Below are 24,740 nucleotides of genomic sequence, written 5' to 3'. Positions count from 1 at the left end.
GGTGAGGTGCCTGAGGATTGGCGGAATGCGTGCATAGTGCCATTGTACAAAGGCAAAGGGGATAAGAGTGAGTGCTCAAATTACAGAGGTATAAGTTTGTTGAGTATTCCTGGTAGATTATATGGGAGGGTATTGATTGAGAGGGTGAGGGCATGTACAGAGCATCAGATTGGGGAAGAGCAGTGTGGTTTCAGAAGTGGTAGAGGATGTGTGGATCAGGTGTTTGCTTTAAAGAATGTATGTGAGAAATACTTAGAAAAGCAAATGGATTTGTATGTAGCATTTATGGATCTGGAGAAGGCATATGATACAGTTGATAGAGATGCTCTGTGGAAGGTACTAAGAACATATGGTGTGGGAGGCAAGTTGTTAGAAGCAGTGAAAAGTTTTTATCGAGGATGTAAGTCATGTGTACGTGTAGGAAGAGAGGAAAGTGATTGGTTCTCAGTGAATGTAGGTTTGCGGCAGGGGTGTGTGATGTCTCCATGGTTGTTTAATTTGTTTGTGGATGGGGTTGTTAGGGAGGTGAATGCGAGTTTTGGAAAGGGGAAAGTATGCAGTCTATTGGGGATGAGAGAGCTTGGGAAGTGAGTCAGTTGTTGTTCGCTGATGATACAGCGCTGGTGGCTGATTCATGTGAGAAACTGCAGAAGCTGGTGACTGAGTTTGGTAAAATGTGTGAAAGAAGAAAGTTCAGAGTAAATGTGAATAAGAGCAAGGTTATTAGGTACAGTAGGGTTGAGGGTCAAGTCAATTGGGAGGTAAGTTTAAATGGAGAAAAACTGGAGGAAGTAAAGTGTTCTAGATATCTGGGAGTGGATCTGGCAGCGGCTGGAACCATGGAAGCGGAAGTGAATCATAGGGTGGGGGAGAGGGTGAAAATCCTGGGAGCCTTGAGGAAGTCGAGAACATTATCTCGGAAAGCAAAAATGGGTATGTTTGAAGGAATAGTGGTTCCAACAATGTTGTATGGTTGCGAGGCGTGGGCTATGGTTAGAGTCGTGCGCAGGAGGGTGGATGTGCTGGAAATGAGATGTTTGAGGACAATATGTGGTGGAAGGTGGTTTAATCGAGTAATTAATGTAAGGGTAAGAGATATTTGTGGAAATAAGATGAGCGTGGTTGAGAGAGCAGAAGAGGGTGTTTTGAAATGGTTTGGGCACATGGAGAGAATGAGTGAGGAAAGATTGACCAAGAGGATATATGTGTCAGAGGTGGAGGGAAGTGGGAGACCAAATTTTAGGTGGAAAGATGGAGTGAAAAAGATATCATATGCCTTCTCCAGATCCATAAATGCTACATACAAATCCATTTGCTTTTCTAAGTATTTCTCACATACATTCTTCAAAGCAAACACCTGATCCACACATCCTCTACCACTTCTGAAACCACACTGCTCTTCCCCAATCTGATGCTCTGTACATGCCTTCACCCTCTCAATCAATACCCTCCCATATAATTTACCAGGAATACTCAACAAACTTATACCTCTGTAATTTGAGCACTCACTCTTATCCCCTTTGCCTTTGTACAATGGCACCATGCACGCATTCCGCCAATCCTCAGGCACCTCACCATGAGTCATACATACATTAAATAACCTTACCAACCAGTCAACAATACAGTCACCCCCTTTTTTAATAAATTCCACTGCAATACCATCCAAACCTGCTGCCTTGCCGGCTTTCATCTTCCGCAAAGCTTTTACTACCTCTTCTCTGTTTACCAAATCATTTTCCCTAACCCTCTCACTTTTGCACACCACCTCGACCAAAACACCCTATATCTGCCACTCTATCATCAAACACATTCAACAAACCTTCAAAATACTCACTCCATCTCCTTCTCACATCACCACTACTTGTTATCACCTCCCCATTAGCGCCCTTCACTGAAGTTCCCATTTGCTCCCTTGTCTTACGCACTTTATTTACCTCCTTCCAGAACATCTTTTTATTCTCCCTAAAATTTAATGATACTCTCTCACCCCAACTCTCATTTGCCCTCTTTTTCACCTCTTGCACCTTTCTCTTGACCTCTTGTCTCTTTCTTTTATACATCTCCCACTTAATTGCATTTTTTCCCTGTAAAAATCGTCCAAATGCCTCCCTCTTCTCTTTTACTAATAATCTTACTTCTTCATCCCACCATTCACTACCCTTTCTAATCAACCCACCTCACACGCTTCTCATGCCACAAGCATCTTTTGCGCAATCCATCACTGATTCCCTAAATACATCCCATTCCTCCCCCACTCCCCTTACTTCCATTGTTCTCACCTTTTTCCATTCTGTACTCAGTCTCTCCTGGTACTTCCTCACACAAGTCTCCTTCCCAAGCTCACTTACTCTCACCACCCTCTTCACCCCAACATTCACTCTTCTTTTCTGAAAACCCATACAAATCTTCACCTTCGCCTCCACAAGATAATGATCAGACATCCCTCTAGTTGCACCTCTAAGCACATTAACATCCAAAAGTCTCTCTTTCGCGCGCCTGTCAATTAACACGTAATCCAATAACGCTATCTGGCAATCTCTCCTACTTACATACGTATACATATGTATATCTCGCTTTTTAAACCAGGTATTCCCAATCACTAGTCCTTTTTCAGCACATAAATCTACAAGCTCTTCACCATTTCCATTTACAACACTGAACACCCCATGTATACCAATTATTCCCTCAACTGCCACATTACTCACCTTTGCATTCAAATCACCCATCACTATAACCCGGTCTTGTGCATCAAAACCACTAACACACTCATTCAGCTGCTCCCAAAACACTTGCCTCTCATGATCTTTTTTCTCATGCCCAGGTGCATATGCACCAATAATCACCCATCTCTCTCCATCAACTTTTAGTTTTATCCATATTAATCGAGAATTTACTTTCTTACATTCTATCACATACTCCCACAACTCCTGTTTCAGGAGTACTGCTACTCCTTCCCTTGCTCTTGTCCTCTCACCAACCCCTGACTTTATATATATATATATATATATATATATATATATATATATATATATATATATATATATATATATATATATATATATATATATATATATATATATATATATATATATATTATCCCTGGGGATAGGGGAGAAAGAATACTTCCCACGTATTCCCTGCGTGTCGTAGAAGGCGACTAAAAGGGGAGGGAGCGGGTGGCTGGAAATCCTCCCCTCTCGTTTTTTTTTTTAATTTTCCAAAAGAAGGAACAGAGAAGGGGGCCAGGTGAGGATTTTCCCTATAAGGCCCAGTCCTCTGTTCTTAACGCTACCTCGCAAATGCGGGAAATGGCGAATCGTATGAAAAAAAAAAAAAAATATATATATATATATATATATATATATATATATATATATATATATATATATATATATATATATGCATATATGATTGTAAATTACACCAAACGTGTTTCTCCCCACACTGAGGGAACTGCTACACATACAGTCACCACCAGCATCCAGCGTCTACTGGTTCTAGATGTGGCCAGTTACGGCGCCACACTCTTGCTCATAGTCTACTGGTACTATCTTATCTAACAATCAACTTCCGATGTTTTAAAGTGTCTCTGGTCCAATGACTCTACCAGTCTCAGTGTTAACGCTGAAGGGCCCGTGCAGTGTTGGTGTTGGTGCTGGTGTTATGTTGCAGTGCCCATATAGTGTTGGTGTTGGTGCTATTGGTATGCTGCAGTGTCCTTGTAGTGTTGGTGTTGGTGCTGGTGGCATGCTGCAGTGTCCTTGTAGTGTTGGTGCTGGTGGTATGCTGCACTTCCAATGTAGTGTTAGTGCGTTGTGTCCTGCGTTGGCAAGGTAGCGTTAGGAACAGACGAAGAAATGCCACATCAGTTCAAATCCATTCTCTAGCTGTCATATGTAATGCAGTGAAACCACAGCTCCCTCTCCACAACCAGGTCACACAGACATTTCCATGGTTTACCCCAGTTGCTTTACATGCGGTGATTTAGTCCACTGATAGCATGTCGACCCAAGTATACCACATTAATCCAATTCACTCTTAATTTACCTTGCACTCCTTTCACTCTAATTCATGTTCAGGCCCCAGTCGCTCTTAATCTTCTTCACTCCATCCCTCCACCTCCAGTTTGGTCTCCCTGTTCTTTTTCCCTCCTCTTCTGACACATATATCGTATTTGTCAACCTTCCTTCATTCATTCTCACCATATGTCTAAACCATTTCAGCACAAAATTTTTCAGCTCTCTCGGCCACACTCTTGTATGATTTATATAAGGATGGGATGGTGAGGGAGGTAAATGCTAGTCTTGGAGAGATGGGCGAGTGTGTAGTCTCTGACGGATGAGGAGGTCTGAGTCAGTTGTTGTTTGATGATGATGCAGCACTGATGGCAGTTTCGAATAAGGAAATGCAAAAGTTGGTGACTGAGTTTGGATGAGTGCATCAAAGGATGAAGTTGAGAATAAATATGAAGAAAAGCAATGTTATAAGGTTTAGAAGGGTAGAGGGAGAAGTTAAGTGGGAAATGTGTTTGAATGGAGAAAGATTGGAGGAAGTGAAGTGTTTTAGATATGTGGGAGTGGACAAGGCAGCAAATGGAACCATGGAAGAGGGAATGAGTCATTGGATTGGCGAGTGGGCGAAGGTTCTGGTAGTGCAAAAGAATATGTGGAAAGAGAGAACCTTATCTCGGAGATCAAAAATGGGTTGTTTGAAGGAACAATATTTTCAGCAATATTTTATGGGTGCGAGGCATAGGCTATATGCTCGAGTAAGTAATGAAAGGGTAAGAGAGATATAAGGCAATAAAAAGAGTATGATTGATGAAGTAGAAGAGGGTAAGTTAAAATGGTTTGGACATTTAGAGAGAATAAGTGAGGAAAGGTTGACATAGAGGATACATATGTCAGACGTGGAGGGAACAAGAAGAAGCAGGAGACCAAATTAGAGATGGAAGGATAGAGTGAAAAAGATTTTGATCGATCGGTGCCAGATACTGCAGGAGGGTGAAAGGCTTGCACGGAATAGAGTATATTGGTATACTGGGGTCAATGTGCAGATAATGGACTGAACCAGGGCATGTAAAATATCTGGGGTAAACCATGGAAAGGTCTGTGGGGACTGGAAGTGGATAGGGAGCTGTGGTTTCGGTGCATTAAACATGACAGATCGTGTATGGATGTGAGCAGAAGTTGCCTATCTTCGTATATTTTCTGGCGCTACCTTGCTGACGTTGAGGTGGCTTTGCTGTTTCCTGTGGGCCGGGATGGCTTCGGTAATGGAGGAAGGCAAGCACGTATGATTATATGCATGTGTACGTAAATTAATTTATTTGTACATATATGTATATGTATATACATGCATGTAACTAAAGCAATAAGGGTAATACGGTTATGATTTTGGACAAAGTTAATTGTTTGTCAAAAATGAATAAGCTTTTATGTGATAATACAACATACTTTAAACTTAGTAGAAATCCCCAAGAAACACTTAATTCTCACTTTAATATAGAACTGAAGTTGTTGTCGAGAGTTCATGAATCTGTTATCAAAAGACTTTCATCATTGTCCCCTTCAGCTAGACCCATAGTGAGTTCAGTGGCCTCAGTCACATACGGGTTATCAAAATGATAAGTTTCTTTACTAAGTTCACTAGTCAGTGATGTATCAAATTCTAAAAATATCATGAACAACGTAGACTTATTTAACAATCTTAATGATATCCATGTTGATATTGATTTTCAATATTTCAAACCGATAAGTTTTGATGTTCCATCTTTGTTTACAAAAGTTCAAGTTGATGACGTCTTAGAATGCTTGGTTGATGTCTTGGATAATCTTGATTTACCTGGTTCAAATTTCGTGTTCACTGAATTTTAAAGATTGTATATAAAAGACTATGTATTTCAATTTGATGGAAAATACTATGCTCAGAAAATTGGTATCAAGTAATCTTTACATGGCATTCATTGAAAAAAAATCACTAAGGGATTTCTTACCCTTTAAGGCAATTTGGGTTAGGTATGTACATGATGTTCTTTATGTATGACCAACAAACGAAAGTTTAGAAACATTTCCCCCTTAACTTCACAATTTAGTATCTTCTATCAAATTTATTGTGAAAGTGGAAAACAGTTCCATGTTACCATTTTCAGATTGCATGATACATAGGGATAGAAACATGTTCAAGTTTAGCCTATACAGAAAACCACCAAAGTTTGATCTTATAGTCATTAGTACTCAGCTCAACATGACAGAATTAAACTATCATTCCAGTCGATGTTCCTAAGGCACTACGTATATGCCTCCCAGAAACTTTTGAGGAAGAGATTACGAATATCCCATTGGATCCATGTTTAAGTAACCTAGATCTTTCATTGATAAACCCTTTAGGTTAGCAAAGATATCATTGTATGGAGTTAATCCCAACCCTCCCCTTGATACCAAGAATCTTTTAGTTTTCCCTTTTAGTGATAATTTTACATCACTCCCTAGGTTGCTTGAATCATTTATTGCAAATGTAATCTTCAGCACTAACAGTTCTATAAATAATATCTTAATCAAAAACTCGCCAGAAAAATCTGCGGTCTGTACTTACAGAATTCCTTGAAAAATCTTTATATATATATATATATATATATATATATATATATATATATATATATATATATATATATATATATATATATATATATATATATATATATATATATATATATATATATATATATATATATATATATATATATATATATATATATCGTAACTCTACATGGGCGACCCAATAGACTGCACCAACATAACGTATTCACTGTAGCGTTAATGCTAACACTACACGGATATTGCGGCATCAACAGAGAATTGTGGCTGCGGCAAGGATACCAGCACTCCACGGACACTACAGCATACCACCAGCATCTGCACCAACCCCAGCACTCTACGGGCACTGCAGCAGAACGCCAACCTCAACACTGTATAGGGACTACGGCACACCACCAGCACCAACACTAGACGGGCACTGCAGCATACTACCATCAGCAACAACACTAACACTACATGGGCACTGCAGCATACTACCATCACCAGTACCAACACTTCTATAAGTCTAAACCTCTGATGGTGTTTAAGACCACGCTCTGGAACCCTTGGATATCGTCTTTCATACTGAGGCGTACCTTCGGTGTAGTTTGAGGCTGCTAGGTTGCCAAATGTGAAGGAGAACAGTGAATTTAATGTAATATTTAAAGTTGTGGTTGGCCTGAACACAGCCTTCTAGATTAACGTGCGGTAACCTAAAAATGGCCTGGGTTATCATGCACCTACGCCTAAAACCTAGAGGCGCTTAGGTGCTACAGTTTGCCTTTGAAAAAGGTGTAACACACAGACACTCAAACCCGGAAACGTTTCGAATTATTGATATCAATCGCCTTAAGATGTTGAAGTCATCTATACTGGTGCACGTATCTGATATATGAAGATGTGTCAAGTCAAACGGGTAACACATCTTCACCGAAAATAGATCTATTCATGAGAAACGTCTTACAAAAAACACAAACGTATCTCGTTGACTGCAAAAGCTTCACTTCCGTAAGTTGATTAGTCTACATAGAGCGAAGAAGGAAAAAAAAAAGAGGATCGGGTTGGATTCTGAAGAAGAGCAAAAAAAAAAAAAAAAAATGTGGTGTTAAAACTGTCGATCCAGTCATCTCCAGATAACTCCAACCGGTGATCAAAGACTCCTTATTTCCTAGTTCAGCGAGGAACCCGTTAACTCGTGCCAGCTTTACCAAGCTATCGAGTAAATCCACCATGTTATTCCTAGGTGTGTAACCTACGTGTTGCACAAATTTTCTTAGGATCCGCATCATAGACATTCTATGCCCCATGTCGACAACTACGGGAATTCTATGCCCGCTTCCTACTACTCCAAACATTCTTTGTCCCCTCTGCACAACTCTAGGCATTCTATGCCTCCTGTCCACAACTCCACACATCTACACCGTCTTTCTAGTACTCCAAACATTCTATGCCCCCCCTCCACAACTGCAGACATTCTATGCCCCTCTGTCCACAACGCCAGATATTCTATGCCACCTTTCCACAACTGGACGTCTCGCCTCTTTTTGATAACAGAAAGAGATTCTCTTTCTCTTTCCGTCTACCACTGGTGCCCGTCGACCGGTCAATGTTTCCTTGATCAAAGAGGCACCAGTCGTCAAGTACCTCACTACTACGGGAGTGGCCTTGCAACTCAGGATTACGGCGGCTCCACTCCCATACCGCCACCATATCCTGGTTTCTTTTATTGTCGTAACTTTTGTATACATTAACGTGGTAAATGTTTAAGACCGTCTGCCTCGTATATTCACACTCACGTCAGTGTGACCTTGTTACAGGCAGTGTCCATCCAGTCACGTAGCTACGATATCTCTTACGTAAGGTGTGCTCCATCTTGGTTGACAGAACAATACATGGAGCGATGAACGAGGGGCTTGGTTCGAATCACATTACTGCTAACGCCAAGGTTGGTGATATATACCTGTGTCTTGAGGTCTTTGGCGCAAAGTCGTCGTCACGACAGAAAACATCATTAGAATCTAAAAAGCTGCGGACAATACAAACATTATTCATGTATACATAGCCACAGGTGCGGGGAAATCCACACACAATACTTCATAGGTCATGCGCTGCTGGGAGTAACTAACTACATGTGTTGACTATAAGACAAGTTAGTTTCTGGGTGACTAGCTTAAACACCTACATTCACGCTTTGAGGTTTGTGTGTGTGTGTGTGTGTGTGTGTGTGTGTGTGTGTGTGTGTGTGTGTGTGTGTGTGTGTGTGTGTGTGTGTGAGTGTGTGTGTGTGTGTGTATGTGTGTGTGTTGCATAACAAGAATTTTTGGATGGAGCACAAGGGTAACTCTACTAGTGGTGTTACATGCTCCTGTGTTGCATTAGACTTAATAGTTTTGTAAAAGTTTTCTTGTTTCACTGAAATACAAATTCTAAGCAGAATGATTAGTGGTCAGCCGTTCCCGAGATTCAAGACATTATCCTTCTCATTCTAATACAGGTCGGCAGAGGAACCGTGTCAGTAAGTGTGAGGAACGCAAGATGGAAGAGGCCGGTGCATCACCTGAGCAGTCAGACGCAAAGTTCACAGTCGTGGACTACGTGCTGTTCAGCCTCATGCTGGTGGCGTCCATAGGCATCGGGGTGTACAGCGCCATCAAGAGCCGGGGCAAGGCCAACACCCAGGAGTACCTGCTGGGGGGAAGGGCGATGTCGCCAGTACCCGTGGCCTTCTCTCTCCTTGGTGGATGGATATCTGCCATTTCTATATTAGGTTAGTGTGTAGAGACAACTGCCTCTTGTCAAATCGGTATGAAGTTACTTTTCTGATGAATGATTTACATGAGAATTTATGCACATGATATCATTATAATATCTAAAGCTATTTTCATGTCAGAGAGATTATCATTCATCAGATTGAGACATTTGTTTGACATTGTGTATACATAAGCATAGGTTTTCACTAATCATATAACCCTAATACCCCTGTTGCCGGGCTTCTGAAGTTTAAAGGATGTGCTACAATCAGAAACGGGAAACTAAATCATCTCCTATAGAGTTCCTTATCAACTTATGATGACGATGATGTGGCATTTTGAGGATGGTAGGATTTGAAAACCTTCGATTCGTGTGTTTATTGACGGTTGTTTTGTAATGATGTAAATTGCCTCTAGGAGCATGAGACGGCGAGGGTCCTGTTCTCTCTCGATGATCTTTGGTGTTCTCGTCCAGATCTTGTCGTGTGAGGCAGGAGTTATGTAGAGTGGCGTAATGGTTCTTAATGGCTCCATTCTGTAGGAGACAGGTGAGGCGCCTCGATAGTCTGGTACCACACTCATACATTTGGAAGACCAAATTGGAGGTAGAAGGATGGAGTGAAAAAGGTTTTGAGCGAGCAGGGCCTAAACATGCAGGAAGGTGAAAGGCATGCAAGAAATAGAGTGAATTGGAACGATGTGGTATACCGGGGTCGACGTGCTGTCAGTGGATTGAACCAGGGCATGTTAAGCATCTTGGGTGAACCATGGAAAGTTTTGTGGGGGCCTAGATGTGGAAAGGGAGCTGTGATATCGGTTGCATTACACATGACAGAGACAGAATGTGAACGGATGTGGCCTTTGTTGTCTTTTCCCAGCGCTACCTCGCGCGCGCACTAGGACGCCATTTGGTAAACATGCGACATATGTCCCTGGGGATTGGGGAGAAAGAATACTTCCCACCCATTCCCCACGTGTCGTAGAGGGCAAGTGAAGGGGACGGGAGCGGAGGGTTAGAAACCCTCCCCTCCTTGTATCTTAACTTTCTAAAAGGGGAAACAGAAAAAGGAGTCTGACGGGGAGTGCTCATCCTCCTCAAAGGCTCAGATTTGGGTGTCTAAATGTGTGTGGATGTAAACAAGACAAGAAAAAAGGAGGGATAGGTGGTATGTTTGAGGAAAAGAATCTGGATATCTTGGCTCTGAGTGAAACAAAACTCAAGGGTAAAGGGTAAGAGTGTTTTGGGAATGTTTTGGGAGTAAAGTCAAGGATTGGTAAGACAAGAGCAAGGGAAGGAGTAGCACTACTCCTGAAACAGGAGTTGTGGGAGTATGTGATAGAGTGTAAGAAAGTAAACTCTGGATTGATATGGGTAAAACTGAAAGTGGATGGCGAGAGATGGGTGATTATTGCTGCCTATGCACCTGGGCATGAGAAGAAAGATCATGAGAGGCAAGTGCTTTGGGAGCAGTTGAGTGAGTGTGTTAGCAGTTTTGATGCACGAGACCGGGTTATAGTGATGCGTGATTTGAATAATTTTGTATGATATGGAATAATTGGTGTACATGGGGTGTTCAATGTTGTAAATGGAAATGGTGAAGAGCTTGTACATTTGTGTGCTGAAAAAGGACTGGTGATTGGGATTACCTACTTTAAAAAGAAAGATATACATAAGTATACGTATGTAAGTAAGAGAGATGGCCAGAGAGCGTTATTGGATTACGAGTTAATTGATGGGCGCGTGAGAGAGACTTTTGGATGTTAATGTGCTGAGAGGTGCAACTGGAGGGATATCTGATCATTATATTGTTGAGGCGAAGGTGAAGGTTTATAGAGGTTTTCAGAAAAGAAGAGAGAATGTTAGGGTGAAGAGAGTGGTGAGGGTAAGTGAGCTCGGGAAGGAGACTTGTGTGAGGAAGCACCAGGTGAGACTGAGTGCAGAATGGAAAAAGGTGAGAGCAAAGGACGTAAGGGGAGTAGGGGAGGAATGAGATGTATTTAGGGAAGCAGTGATGGCTTGCGCAAAAGATGCTTGTGGCAAGAGAAGCGTGGGAGGTGGGCAGATTAGAAAGGGTAGTGAGTAGTGGGATGAAGAAGTAAGATTATTAGTGAAAGAGAAGAGAGAGGCATTTGGACGATTTTTGCTTGGAAATAGTGCAAATGACTGGGAACTGTATAAAAGAGAGAGGCAGAAGGTCAAGAGAAAGGTGCAAGAGGTGAAAAGGAAGGCAAATGAGAGTTGAGATAAGAGAGTATCATTAAATTTTAGGAAGAATAAAAAGATGTTTTGGAAGGAGGTAAAAAAAGTGCGTAAGACAAAAGAACAAATAAGAACATCGGTAAAGGGGGCTACTGGGGAGGTAATAACAAGTAGTGGTTATGTGAGGAGATGGAGTGAGTATTTTGAAAGTTTGCTGAACGTGTTAGATGATAGAGAGGCAGATATAGGGTCATTTGGTCGAGGTGGTGTGCGAAGTGAATGGGTTAGGGAGAATGATTTGATAAACAGAGAAGAGGTAGTGAAATCTTTGCGGAAGATGAAAGCCGGGAAGGCGGCGGGTTTGGATGGTATTGCAGTGGAATTTATCAAAAAAAGGGGGTGACTGTGTTTTTGACTGGTTGGTAAGGATATCAAATGTATGTATGGCTCATGGTAGAGTGCCTGAGGATTCGCGGAATGCATGCATAGTGCCATTGTACAAAGGCAAAGGGGATAAAGATATGTGTTCATATTACAGAGGTTTAAGTTTGTTGAGTATTCCTGGGAAATCATATGGGAGGGTATTGATTTCGATGCATTATACATGAAGTTTGGGACTCATTGTGAACGAATGTGGCCTTTATTATCTTTTCCTCGCGCTACCTCGAGCACGTGCAGGGGAGGGGGCTGTCACTTCATGTGTGGCGGGGTGGCGACGGGAATGAATAAAGGCAGCAAGTATGAATTATGTACATGCGTATATATTCATATGCCTGTGTATGTATATATATGTATACGTTGAAACGTATGGGTATCTACATGAGCTTGTGTGGATGTGTATGTATATACATGTGTATGTGGTTGGGTTGGGTAATTCTTTCGTCTGTTTCCTTGCGCTACCTCGCTAACGCAGGAGACAGCGCCAAAGTACAATAAGTAAATAAGATATAGAGATATATACATGTATTTATATAAACTCTTCATACAACTCTCCCAAGCTTTTCCCACCAGCAACATTCTATTTTTTTCTAAGTTCTTCAGAAATATCGACGCGCGTCTCCAAGAAGTAGTGATCAGACACACTACCATCTGCCCCTCTCATCACATCCAAGAGTCTATCTTTTGCATGCCTCTCAGTTAGTACATAATTCAGTAATGGCAGCCCACCTTTCCCATAGTCTGTCACGTATACGTTTGTATATAGCCCTTCCTTTTAGAACAGGTGTTCCTACTCACCAGTCCTTTTCAGCACACAGCCCCACATTCTATTGACCTTTTTCATATCATATGCATATGCACTGTTATCGGACTCCACCTGCTCGAGGTTATACAAAGAGGCTGTATCATTGGAAATACTGCCTCTTCAAGGAGTGTTCATTTTGCTACTACTGGAGTTGACGCAGCCTTGAGCTGCAGGAGCCTTTGAAATGGTACTAACTAAGAACAGGACTTTCTCTTAGAAATTGTTTCTGGGCTAGTAATAGAAAAAAAAGAATATATTTTCATTCTTATCAATCCTTAAACTCAGTACCCAGCTTCATCAGCACCCTCAGGCAGCCCGCATCTTCACTACTGTTCACAGTCAGCACACACCTTCACCAAACCCTTCAGCAGGAACACCTCTGAGACTTCCTGGCTTGGCTGTAGTGGGCCAATTCTTTCTTACTGACACTTGTCCTTCATTAACATATACCGACCCTGGTACCATTGTGAAATGTAAGAGGGCGTGGTGCATAATCTCTGCCAACCACAATATCCCGTCTTCCCTCCAGGTAACCCCACCGAGGTATATTTCTTCGGGACACAGATAGCCACAATCCTGCTCGGCTGCATCCCAGGATGTCTGTTCGTGTGTAAATTCATTATTCCGGTATTCTACCAGCTCAAACTCGTCTCCCTGAACGAGGTCAGTGGTTCAGTCATAGGATCTACTTTCATTTTCATTTACAGTATTAGAAGAACTTAGAGATCTTGCCTATTTCCTTATCAATCGTTGTCAGAAACACTTAAGTAGTTTCTATCTTCAATAAAAAGTTACTTCCATAGGTGTGGTCAAAACCTTGTCTTATGTTAACTACTGTTTTCGCTTTTAGGTGGAAAATTCCTTTAATCCCATTCTATTGTGGGTCCTGTGAACGTTCATCCAATTCAGGAACGTTTATCTCACATTATCATTATATTTTGTAGTGTATCCAACGGTTAGATTCAATTAGCCATACGTTTTCCAGTATATTGAGCTGCGTTATGGGTCAAGAGCACTTCGGAAGTTGGCAACTTTATGTGGCCTGTTGCTAAATTTCCTGTACATGGGGGTCTGTCTGTACGCCCCCACACTAGCCCTGGTCACCGTCACAGGCCTGACCACCACGTCGTCCACACTCATCATGGGGTCTATCTGTACCTTCTATATCACAATTGTAAGTATGGAACAAAACCAACTCTTATACAGTTCCTCGTCATAGATTAGATACTTCATATTTCAGCATATGACAGCTGCCCATGACGATACTACTCGTCCTGTGAATCTTGTTCTTGGGTTCCAAGAGCAAGTTGCCAGACACAAGCACATTCCTCACCAGATATTTCCACAGGGTCTGTCAATTTGCAGTAAGGCAGTTCGTCTCGTCCACTTCCAGCTATTCCTGTAAAAAATCCAATGCTGAATAAACTTTCGGGAATGAATATATATAACATAAGTTTTTCATCTGACGCCTCGTGATCCTTTATATGAACACAGGACGAGAAAAGTTAAGTCTACCTTGGATCAAACATTTCAACGACTTGGGAATCTTCCTAGGGTTTCATAGCTCAAGTGACTGTAGGGAATTAAGTACATCATCATTCAAATATTTTCTGGATAGCCTGGACATACGAAGAGAAGTATGGCCGTAAGAAAACTCAGAATGATGCAGGAGTACTCCAACACTTCCACGCACGTCATGAATCTAGTCAACATATCTGGACATTTATCTAAGTCTACCACTTTAAGTGGCTGTCACCGTTTCAACCAGTGTCTGGATAGAGTTCCGCAGATTCCACAAACATCGCTGCAACATCGGTGACTAAGATATTGTTAAGTATTGTTCTACAGTGGTTATCACATGCCATTCCACGCAACATCCATAAAGATGCTGAGGATTGTAGTAGTGAAGACACAGCTCTTGTACGCTCATGTGGTAAACAGGATGAAGTCCCGTGCATCCCCGTAAATAAAGTTTGTGTGTAAGAAAAGGAAATTTAGAGAAGTTGGAAGGAGGAAGATATTGTAATGTCCCCCCCCAAAAAAAAAAAGATAGTAAAGATAAAAATTCTTAAAATGACATATTGTCTCGACGAGAATTCACTGCGTCACACATCTAAATCATGGAATAACTTCAGTTTCTAACTTACCACAACAGTGAACTCTACGTTGTAGATACAGAAGCGAAATCTCTACGAAGAGGAGAGATATCAAAACATATTTGTTTCAATGAGCCACTGTGGCACTCACACTGCAGATGCCATTATACACAACTTACAAACAAATGACTTCTTAGAGTTCATATGTTTCGTGTTTCTTGAGAGTGAAATACTGAGTTTTTCATGTTCGTGTCTTCACTGTGATCAGTGTAACAGAAAATATCCCTTTCCATTTCTTAATGAAAACAGGAACTTTTAGTTAACTATGTCTCTATCAGATGAGTGATCGGCCAAAAATGCTTATGATCTCGTAAAAAAGAGTCGATTCTTTATCATAAGCTTTTCAAACATATCATAAGAGGAAAGTTATGGTAATACTGTTGACTGATGGACCCTACTTGGTTGATGATATGGCTGCCTTTCTACTGTGGATGACCCAGTGTGACATTAAAGCGACTTTAAGTTTTATAAGGATTAGTCCACCATCTGCTTCCTCCAGGCTCCTCAGGGCAATGAGCCTAATGGACAGCAGTACCAGGACCATGACTCGTAACTCCAGAGATACTGACACAGGTTTTACCTGTCGTTGGCCCACATCATTGCCTTTGTACTTTCAGCTGTGCCACTGGTGTGCTTTGACTTAGCCAACTTTTAAGGCAACTCCGACAAAGAAGGTGGCCTTGAATCCCACTAAATCATTTCTGATTGAACAAAAAAAAGAAAGAAAACAGTCAGCATGTGTAAGATGCTTTTCATTTTCTTTTTCAAAGTTATGATTTGATTCACTGAAAATTCTAATATTCTTTCCATCTATTGCAAGTTCATTATTCAGGTCAGGTACTTCATATACAGTTAATCAACACCGGAATTCAATATCCCTGTTAGCTCTTACACTTAAAGTCGTTACAGTAATTCTTATCTCCACATGATAACATGACTCTTTATCTCTCATATACGAAGCGTCGATGACCCTGGACCACGCAAGACATCGTGCAGTGTCTGCTTTTGTTCGGCTGCTCCCTTGCTCATGACACAAAGAAAAGAAAGAGAGAAAAAACAGAAAGTCAAATCTGGAAAAATTTGGATTCCATAAGCTCGTTCTTCAATCGTTTTAGACAGAAATCCAGGCAAATTTAAGGCGCTCTCTCGGCCTTTAACCATACCCATAAGTGGGAAAATAGCACAACAACCTCATTACGAAAGTAACACTGCCATTGATGAACCTTACGATACCCTGAAGTCTGCAGTGTAAGTCGTTAAAGGGATCTTACGTTATTACCTACTAATGCATACAAAGGAGGACCAGTATTCCCGTGGGAGCCCACGTCTCGACTGTCTATCTCTGTCCACTCTGTGTCCTGGGCAGACGTCGTGAGAATTTGCATCTGTGTGTGATGTACTGGGAGAGCATACATACGGTACAGCCTTGTCCCGCTGGACGGTGCGACGGTTGCCTGTCCACGCTGTAACTACCGTCTGTTCCTCGACCGTACCTACCTACCTCCCTCCGTCTGAACCTTAATTCTACCCTCCTCCCATCACCACAACCCACCTAGACAAAAATAGTACTAGAGTGATGTACATACTATCAACGGACAGTCTTGTCCCTCAGAGGGAAGTGAAGGCTGTACGCTGATGTACTACAGAAGCTGCCAATGTACAATTATGTGAAGTAGAGGCTGCTGACCGTACAGTCTTGTCCCTCAGAGGAGTGTGACGTCTGTACATTGATGTACTACAGAACTTGCCTGTGTACAGTGAGGTACAGTGATGCCGACGCACAATCTTGTCCCTCAGGGAGGTGTGAAGGCTGTGGTGTACGCTGACGTGCTGCAGACGCTGCTCATGTTCGGAGGAGTGTTGGCGGTGGTGATCATTTGCTGCAACGACCTGGGAGGAGTAGCCAACGTCTGGAACATCGCTGACGAAGGCGGACGGCTTCAGTTTTTCAAGTGAGTAAATCATTAGATTTATTGGAATATGTCTGAATGTGAGAACCTAATACGTGTTTGTATGTATGTATGCGAATATGTAGGTATGTGTGTACGTTCCAGTAGCCACATGGAAAATAAGACATTTCATTCTCCATGTGGCGACCAACATATTTCTGAATCACGTTTTCTTTTTTTATGATTTATTTGCAGACTGCTCCACTTCCAGCCCCAGGAGTCCCTTCTATCTTTATGGGTCTTGCAGCACCCAGGAAGCTAGCCAGGTCCAGCGGTCTGGACTAAAGGTTAAAGAGTATGTGTGAGCGTTTATGTGCAGAGAGTTCAAGCCAACTGAGATGTTGAAATGATGTTTCTTATGTTGCAGGGATGGGTAATGACCAGTGCGAAGGTGGGAGAGTGAGACTCGTGTTTTTCTGAGAAGTGTGATTTCTGCTGAGTGTATCTCTGGTGAGATGGAGTTTAAGAATGAACTGGGGAGTCGGTTGCTTAAAGCTTGCCTGGCGATTTAATTGTATATGTGTTTTGTCAGAGTTATATTTGTTGTGGCTGGAGGAAATTCATAGATGAAGTTACTGAAATAAAAGGGGTAAGATTTTCATTTCGCCTTGGGGTTTGGATGCCCATTATGGAGTGGTTTGCGTGGGTAGGGATGGGCATCTGGTGTGGGGGTAGTGGGTGGTGGGTGGAGGGTCGAGGTGTTGCATAGAAATGAGTGCCGATCATGCTAAGCTAGGGCTGTAACACGAGGACCTTTGTTTCATTGTGAAGGCTCTGTGCGTTTGTGGAAGCTCGACAGCCAGTGTGATTGTTCCGAGTGCACTATTCCGTGTGACTTGCAGCTTTATCTTTACTTTTGAAAGGGTGCAAGATCAGACAGATGAGGTATGATTCAAAGAGGAGCGGATGAATTGTATATAGATATGGAGGGATTCTGTTTGTATATATATATATATATATATATATATATATATATATATATATATATATATATATATATATATATATATATATATATATATATATATATATACATATATATATTTTTTTTTTTTCAAACTATTCGCCATTTCCCGCGTTAGCGAGGTAGCGTTAAGAACAGAGAACTGGGCCACTGAGGGAATATCCTCACCTGGCCCCCTTCTCTGTTCCTTCTTTTGGAAAATTAAAAAAAATTGAGAGGGGAGGATTTCCAGCCCCCCCGCTCCCTCCCCTTTTAGTCGCCTTCTACGACACGCAGGGAATACGTGGGAAGTATTCTTTCTCCCCTATCCCCAGGGATAATATATATATATATATATATATACATATATATATATATATATATATATATATATATATATATATATATATATATATATATATATATATATATATATATATATATATATATATATATATATATATATACATATATATATATATATATATATATATACATATATATTCCTATGAGTCCACGGGGAAAATGAAACACGAAAAGTTCCCAAGTGCACTTTCGTGTAATAATCACATCAGCAGGGGAGACACAAGGGAGAAATATAACAGTCAGTTGATATACATGTTTACCAAATGACGTAGGTTTGCGGCAGGGGTGTGTGATGTCTCCATGGTTGTTTAATTTGTTTATGGATGGGGTTGTTAGGGAGGTAAATGCAAGAGTCTTGGAAAGAGGGGCAAGTATGAAGTCTGTTGGGGATGAGAGAGCTTGGGAAGTGAGTCAGTTGTTGTTCGCTGATGATACAGCGCTGGTGGCGGATTCATGTGAGAAACTGCAGAAGCTGGTGACGGAGTTTGGTAAAGTGTGTGGAAGAAGAAAGTTAAGAGTAAATGTGAATAAGAGCAAGGTTATTAGGTACAGTAGGGTTGAGGGTCAAGTCAATTGGGAGGTGAGTTTGAATGGTGAAAAACTGGAGGAAGTGAAGTGTTTTAGATATCTGGGAGTGGATCTGTCAGCGGATGGAACCATGGAAGCGGAAGTGGATCATAGGGTGGGGGAGGGGGCGAAAATTTTGGGAGCCTTGAAAAATGTATGGAAGTCGAGAACATTATCCCGGAAAGCAAAAATGGGTATGTTTGAAGGAATAGTAGTTCCAACAATGTTGTATGGTTGCGAGGCGTGGGCTATGGATAGAGTTGTGCGCAGGAGGATGGATGTGCTGGAAATGAGATGTTTGAGGACAATGTGTGGTGTGAGGTGGTTTGATCGAGTAAGTAACGTAAGGGTAAGAGAGATGTGTGGAAATAAAAAGAGCGTGGTTGAGAGAGCAGAAGAGGGTGTTTTAAAATGGTTTGGGCACATGGAGAGAATGAGTGAGGAAAGATTGACCAAGAGGATATATGTGTCGGAGGTGGAGGGAACGAGGAGAAGAGGGAGACCAAATTGGAGGTGGAAAGATGGAGTGAAAAAGATTTTGTGTGATCGGGGCCTGAACATGCAGGAGGGTGAAAGGAGGGCAAGGAATAGAGTGAATTGGAGCGATGTGGTATACAGGGGTTGACGTGCTGTCAGTGGATTGAATCAAGGCATGTGAAGCGTCCGGGGTAAACCATGGAAAGCTGTGTAGGTATGTATATTTGTGTGTGTGGACGTGTGTATGTACATGTGTATGGGGGGGGTTGGGGAATTTCTTTCGTCTGTTTCCTTGCGCTACCTCGCAAACGCGGGAGACAGCGACAAAGTATAAAAAAAAAAAAAAAAAAAAAAAAAATATATATATATATATATATATATATATATATATATATATATATATATATATATATATATATATATATATGTATATATTGGGGGGGCCTTTGTTGTCTTTTCCTAGCGCTACCTCGCACACATGAGGGGGGAGGGGGTTGTTATTCCACGTGTGGCGGGGTGGCGATGGGAATAAATAAAGGCGGACAGTATGAATATGTACATGTGTATATACGTATATGTCTGTGTGTGTATATATATGTATACATTGAGATGTATAGGTATGTATATTTGCGTGTGTGGACGTGTATTCATATACATGTGTATGGGGTGGGTTGGGTCATTTCTTTCGTCTGTTTCCTTGCGCTACCTCGCAAACGCGGGAGACAGCGACAAAGCAAATTATGATATAAGAAATAATATATATATATATATGTATATATATATATATATATATATATATATATATATATATATATATATATATATATATATATATATATATATATTATCCCTGAGGATAGGGGAGAAAGAATACTTCCCACGTATTCCCTGCGTGTCGTAGAAGGCGACTAAAAGGGGAGGGAGCGGGTGGCTGGAAATCCTCCCCTCTCGTTTTTTTTTTCTTTTTAATTTTCCAAGAGAAGGAACAGAGAAGGGGGCCAGGTGAGGATATTCCCTCTAAGGCCCAGTCCTCTGTTGATAACGCTACCTCGCTAATGCGGGAAATGGCGAATAGTACGAAAGAAAAGAAAAGAATATATATATATATATATATATATATATATATATATATATATATATATATATATATATATATATATATATATATATTGATAATGAATTTAATTCCCTCGATCATGATCATCCTATATACAGCCTAGACACGAACCCCTTTGAGCGCCACACTCTCCTGTCAACAACTTTGTTTGGGATTTACACATCCTTGAATTCCATCGGCATCAGCCAGACCGTCTACCAGAGGCTTGCTTCCGTGAGGAGACTACAGATAGCACAAGGGTAATTATCAGTTGTTTCTCGTTCTCCTTAGGGAAGACAGTGTGTGCCGTGAATTTATTTAATACGGCAATAGTCCATCATGAATGATACTTCCTTAAAGTATGATTAGATTTTAATGTTCCTCATTCAGGCGTAACAAAAGTTATAATGATAGAGAATATTGTTTCAATAAGTATTCAAGTTGGTCTGTATTTTGAAAGCATTGTATTCAGTCATTCCTAGTTCTTTCCTTGTAAGTCTAATATCAAGTCCATCTTGATGTTTTGACAAGTAAGAAAATTCTATATAAAAAACTGCACTGGTCAACAACTAACTCACATTGCTCATGGCTTGTTGTGTATTTGAAGAAGTTTTGGAAGTAGACTTCGAAAATGAAATACGTTTTCTTGTATCAGGTTTACTTTTCATGAGAGATTTGGCACTGCCGGAAGATAAAGCTGAACTTTTAGCATCTCGTCTAAAAGAAAATATATGCTCAAAAAGGAGTCTCGCATAACTTATTTCACGAAAAGGTGTCAAACTCTTACTTTTTATTTTTCCGAGGATGGGCAGCTCTGTTTTTGCAACAACACTGAAGCATGACACCACTGCTTATTGCTCTCAATGACATTTGTTCATTGACTCATCTGAGAGAGGTCTGAAAGTGGTGCTGCTCCGCAATGGGAACAAGACACCCTCCGTCCTTGTAGGGCATTCGGTTCATATGAAAGTACCATGAGAACAAGCAGGCACGCCTAGATGCAAAAATCACAACTGGAAAATATGCAGGGACTTGAAAGTGATCGGCATGCTGATGAGAATGTAGTCAGTATTCACGAAATACTGCTATTTTCTATGCTTCTGGGATAGTCGAGTAACTTCCTGGCGTTATATGGAATCAGTCTGTCCTCAATGAAGATCATATGAGCCAGGAACTTCGAGTGTCCAGGATAAGCCTCTGGTTGATCCACAAAATGTTCTTCTTTCCCGATCCAAATAAAGCTTGGTCTAATAAAGCAATTTGTGAAAACATTTATCAAGAAAAACTCGAAAGGATTTGAGTATGTGGTGGAAAAATTTCTGAAGATCACTGAGGCCAAGTTGAAAGAAGGCATCTTCGTCTGTCCGCAGAGGAAAGAACTGAAAGACCACAATTTCAGCACACATCTTGATGACTTGGAGCTGGATGCCTGGAACTCTTTCTGTTGGCTTTGTGAAAATCTTTTGGGAACCATAAGACCTCCAGACTTTGAACGCGGCGTGGAAAGACTTCTGAAATCCTATGCTGCTATGGGATGTCGGATATCGCTCAAGGTATATTTTCTCTACTCACATCTGCGCGTCTTTGCAGAGAACCATGAAGCAATGTCTGGCAAACAAGGAGAGCGCCTCCATCAGGATAAGCGCGATGGAGCATCGATACCAGGGTTTCTGGAATAAAGGAATGCTCGCACATTACTGCTGGATGTTAAATAGGGACGAACCTGAGTCAGGTCCAAAGCGCCAAAGGGTAAAAGATCAACTATTTAACTTATCCCTCTGAATAGTAATTTTTTTTCCATACCTTCAGCCTAGAACAACTGAATATACCTTCTACCTAGGACAACTGACTTTCTGCAACAAAATGTTTGAACTGGTTCAAGTCTTATCATTTTACCTTTGTAGAAAGAAATTGAGACGTGTTGTACTAAAATGGACTAACAATTCGTTATCTGCATCGGAAGTAGGTCTAAAAAAAGTTACACTGCATCCTTGATGAGAAGAAAGGTAAAAATTGTTAACCAGTGTTATTGTATGAGGTACATTATCATTTGATTTTACATATGTTTTTCTAACATCATAAGATAATTAGATTAATGAACATAAATGGATTACTTTTTTAGACATATTCACCATTAGCAAAGTAGCGTTAAAGATCAGAGGACTGAACCTTAGAGGGAAAATCCTCAATCGTCTCCTTTCTCTGCTCCCTCTTTTGAAAAATCAAAAACAGGAGGGGAGGATTTTAACCCCTTCGCTCCCTCCCCTATCCCGCTTCTTCTTGCTCCCTTCACCTCTGATACATATATCCTCTTCGTCAATCTTTCCTCACTCATTCTCTCCATATGTACAAACCATTTCAACACACCCTCTTCTACTCTCTCAACCATACTCTTTTTATTTCCACGCATCTCTCTTACCCTTTCATCACTAACTCGATCAAACCACCTCGCACCACATATCATCCTCAAACATTCCATTTCCAACACACTAAACCTTCTCCGTACAATCGTATCTATAGCCCATGCCTCGCAATCATATAACATTGGTGGAACCACTATTTCTTCAAACACCCATTTTTGCTCTCCTAAATAACGTTTTCTCCTTCCACACATTCTTCATCGCTCCCAGAACCTTCGCCCCTTCCCCCGCCCTGCGACTCACTTCCGCATCGATGGTTATATCCGCTGCTAAGTCTACTCCTAGATATCTAAAACACTTCACTTCCTCCAATTTTTCTCCATTCAAATTTACATCCCAATCAACTTGTCCCTCAACCCCATTGAACCTAATAACCTTGTTCTTATGCACATTTATTCTCAACTTTCTCCTTTCACACTCTTTTCCGAACTCAATCACCAACCTCTGCAGTTTCTCGTCCGAATCAGCCACTAGAGCTGCGTCATCGGCGAATAACAACTGACTCACTTACCTGTCCCTATCATCCACAACAGACCTCATACTCGCCCCTCTTTCTAAAATTCTTGCATTTAACCCCGTAACCACTCTAATCATGAACAAATTAAACAACCATGAGGACATCACACACCCCTGCCGCTCACTGGCATTCACTGGGAACCAACCACTCTCCTCTCTTCGTACTCGTACGCATGCTTTACATTTTTTGGTAGAAACTTTTCACTGCTTCTAGGAACTTACCTCCCAGACCGTATAACTCTTAAAACCTTTCACTAAGCCTCTTTATTAATCCTATCATATGGCTTCTCCAGATCCATAAATGCTACATACAAATCCATCTGCTTTTCTAAGTATTTCTCACATATATTCTTCAAACAAACACCTGATCCACACATCCTCTACCATTTCTGAAACTGTAATGTTTTCTAATCTGATGCTCTGTACATGCCTTCACCCTATCAATCAATACCCAATACCCTCCCATATAATTTCTTGGGAATACCTCACCTTTATCCCCTTTGCCTATGTACAGTCGAGGGGGAGGGGGGATTTTACTATGCATGCATTCCGCCAATCCTCAGGCACTTCACCATGAGTCATACATACATTGAACATTCTTACCAACCAGTGAACAACATAGTCCCCCTATTTTTTATTAAATTCCACTGCAATATCATTTTAACATGCCTCCTTGCCGAATTTCATCTTCCGCAATGCTTCCAATATCTCTTCTCTCATAACCAAACCATTCTCCTTTACCCTCTCACTTCTCACACCATGCCAACGAAAACACCCTATATCTGCGACTGTCTCTTTCAACAAGCCTTCAACATACTCACTCCATCTCCTCACTTCATCACTACCTCTTATTACCTCTACAGTTGTCCCCTTTACCGATGTTCCCATTTGCTCTCTTGTCTTGCGCACGTCATTTAACTCACTGTAAAACATCTTTTTATTATCCCTGAAATATATTGTTGTTCTCTCACCCCAACTCTCACATGCCCTCTTTTTCACTTCTTGCACCTTTCTCTTAACCACCTGCCAGTTTCTTTTATACATGTACTAGTCATTTGCACTACTTCCCTGCAAGTATCGTGCAAACGCCTCTCTTTTCTTTTTCATAAACAACAAATATATATATATATATATATATATTTATATATATATATATATATATATATATATATATATATATATATATATATATATATATATATATGTATATATATATATTTATATTTTTTTTATTTTATTCATTTTGCTTTGTCGCTGTCTCCCGCGTTTGCGAGGTAGCGCAATGAAACAGACGAAAGAAATGGCCCAACCCACCCCCATACACATGTATATACATACACTTCCACACACGCAAATATACATACCTGTACATCTCAATGTACACATATGTATATACACACACAGACACATACATATATACCCATGCACACAATTCACACTGTCTGCCTTTATTCATTCCCATCGCCACCTCGCCACACATGG

The 24,740-nt window shown here is 41.0% G+C and overlaps 1 protein-coding gene across 2 annotated transcripts in view; it reads left to right on the top strand.

Moving 5' to 3' along the window:
* Positions 1 to 3,628: 3,628 nt before the first annotated feature.
* Positions 3,629 to 24,740, top strand: part of LOC139756655 (sodium-coupled monocarboxylate transporter 1-like) — a 36,493-nt gene continuing 15,381 nt past the window's right edge. The window contains exons 1-7 of one of the 2 annotated variants that reach the window (XM_071676317.1): positions 3,629 to 5,311; positions 6,854 to 8,520; positions 9,070 to 9,342; positions 13,298 to 13,431; positions 13,754 to 13,942; positions 16,722 to 16,876; positions 20,442 to 20,582. In XM_071676317.1, the coding sequence (XP_071532418.1) occupies positions 9,111 to 9,342; positions 13,298 to 13,431; positions 13,754 to 13,942; positions 16,722 to 16,876; positions 20,442 to 20,582 (851 nt within the window). In that variant the 5' untranslated portion in view covers positions 3,629 to 5,311; positions 6,854 to 8,520; positions 9,070 to 9,110. The remainder of the gene's footprint in view (positions 5,312 to 6,853; positions 8,521 to 9,069; positions 9,343 to 13,297; positions 13,432 to 13,753; positions 13,943 to 16,721; positions 16,877 to 20,441; positions 20,583 to 24,740) is intronic. The other variant, XM_071676324.1, reaches the window with a different exon arrangement.

Source organism: Panulirus ornatus, chromosome 2 (assembly GCF_036320965.1).
Source record: "Panulirus ornatus isolate Po-2019 chromosome 2, ASM3632096v1, whole genome shotgun sequence".
Taxonomy (NCBI): domain Eukaryota; kingdom Metazoa; phylum Arthropoda; class Malacostraca; order Decapoda; family Palinuridae; genus Panulirus; species Panulirus ornatus.
The sequence above is the reverse complement of the archived record's forward strand: the minus strand, read 5'-3'. Positions and strand labels throughout refer to the sequence as shown.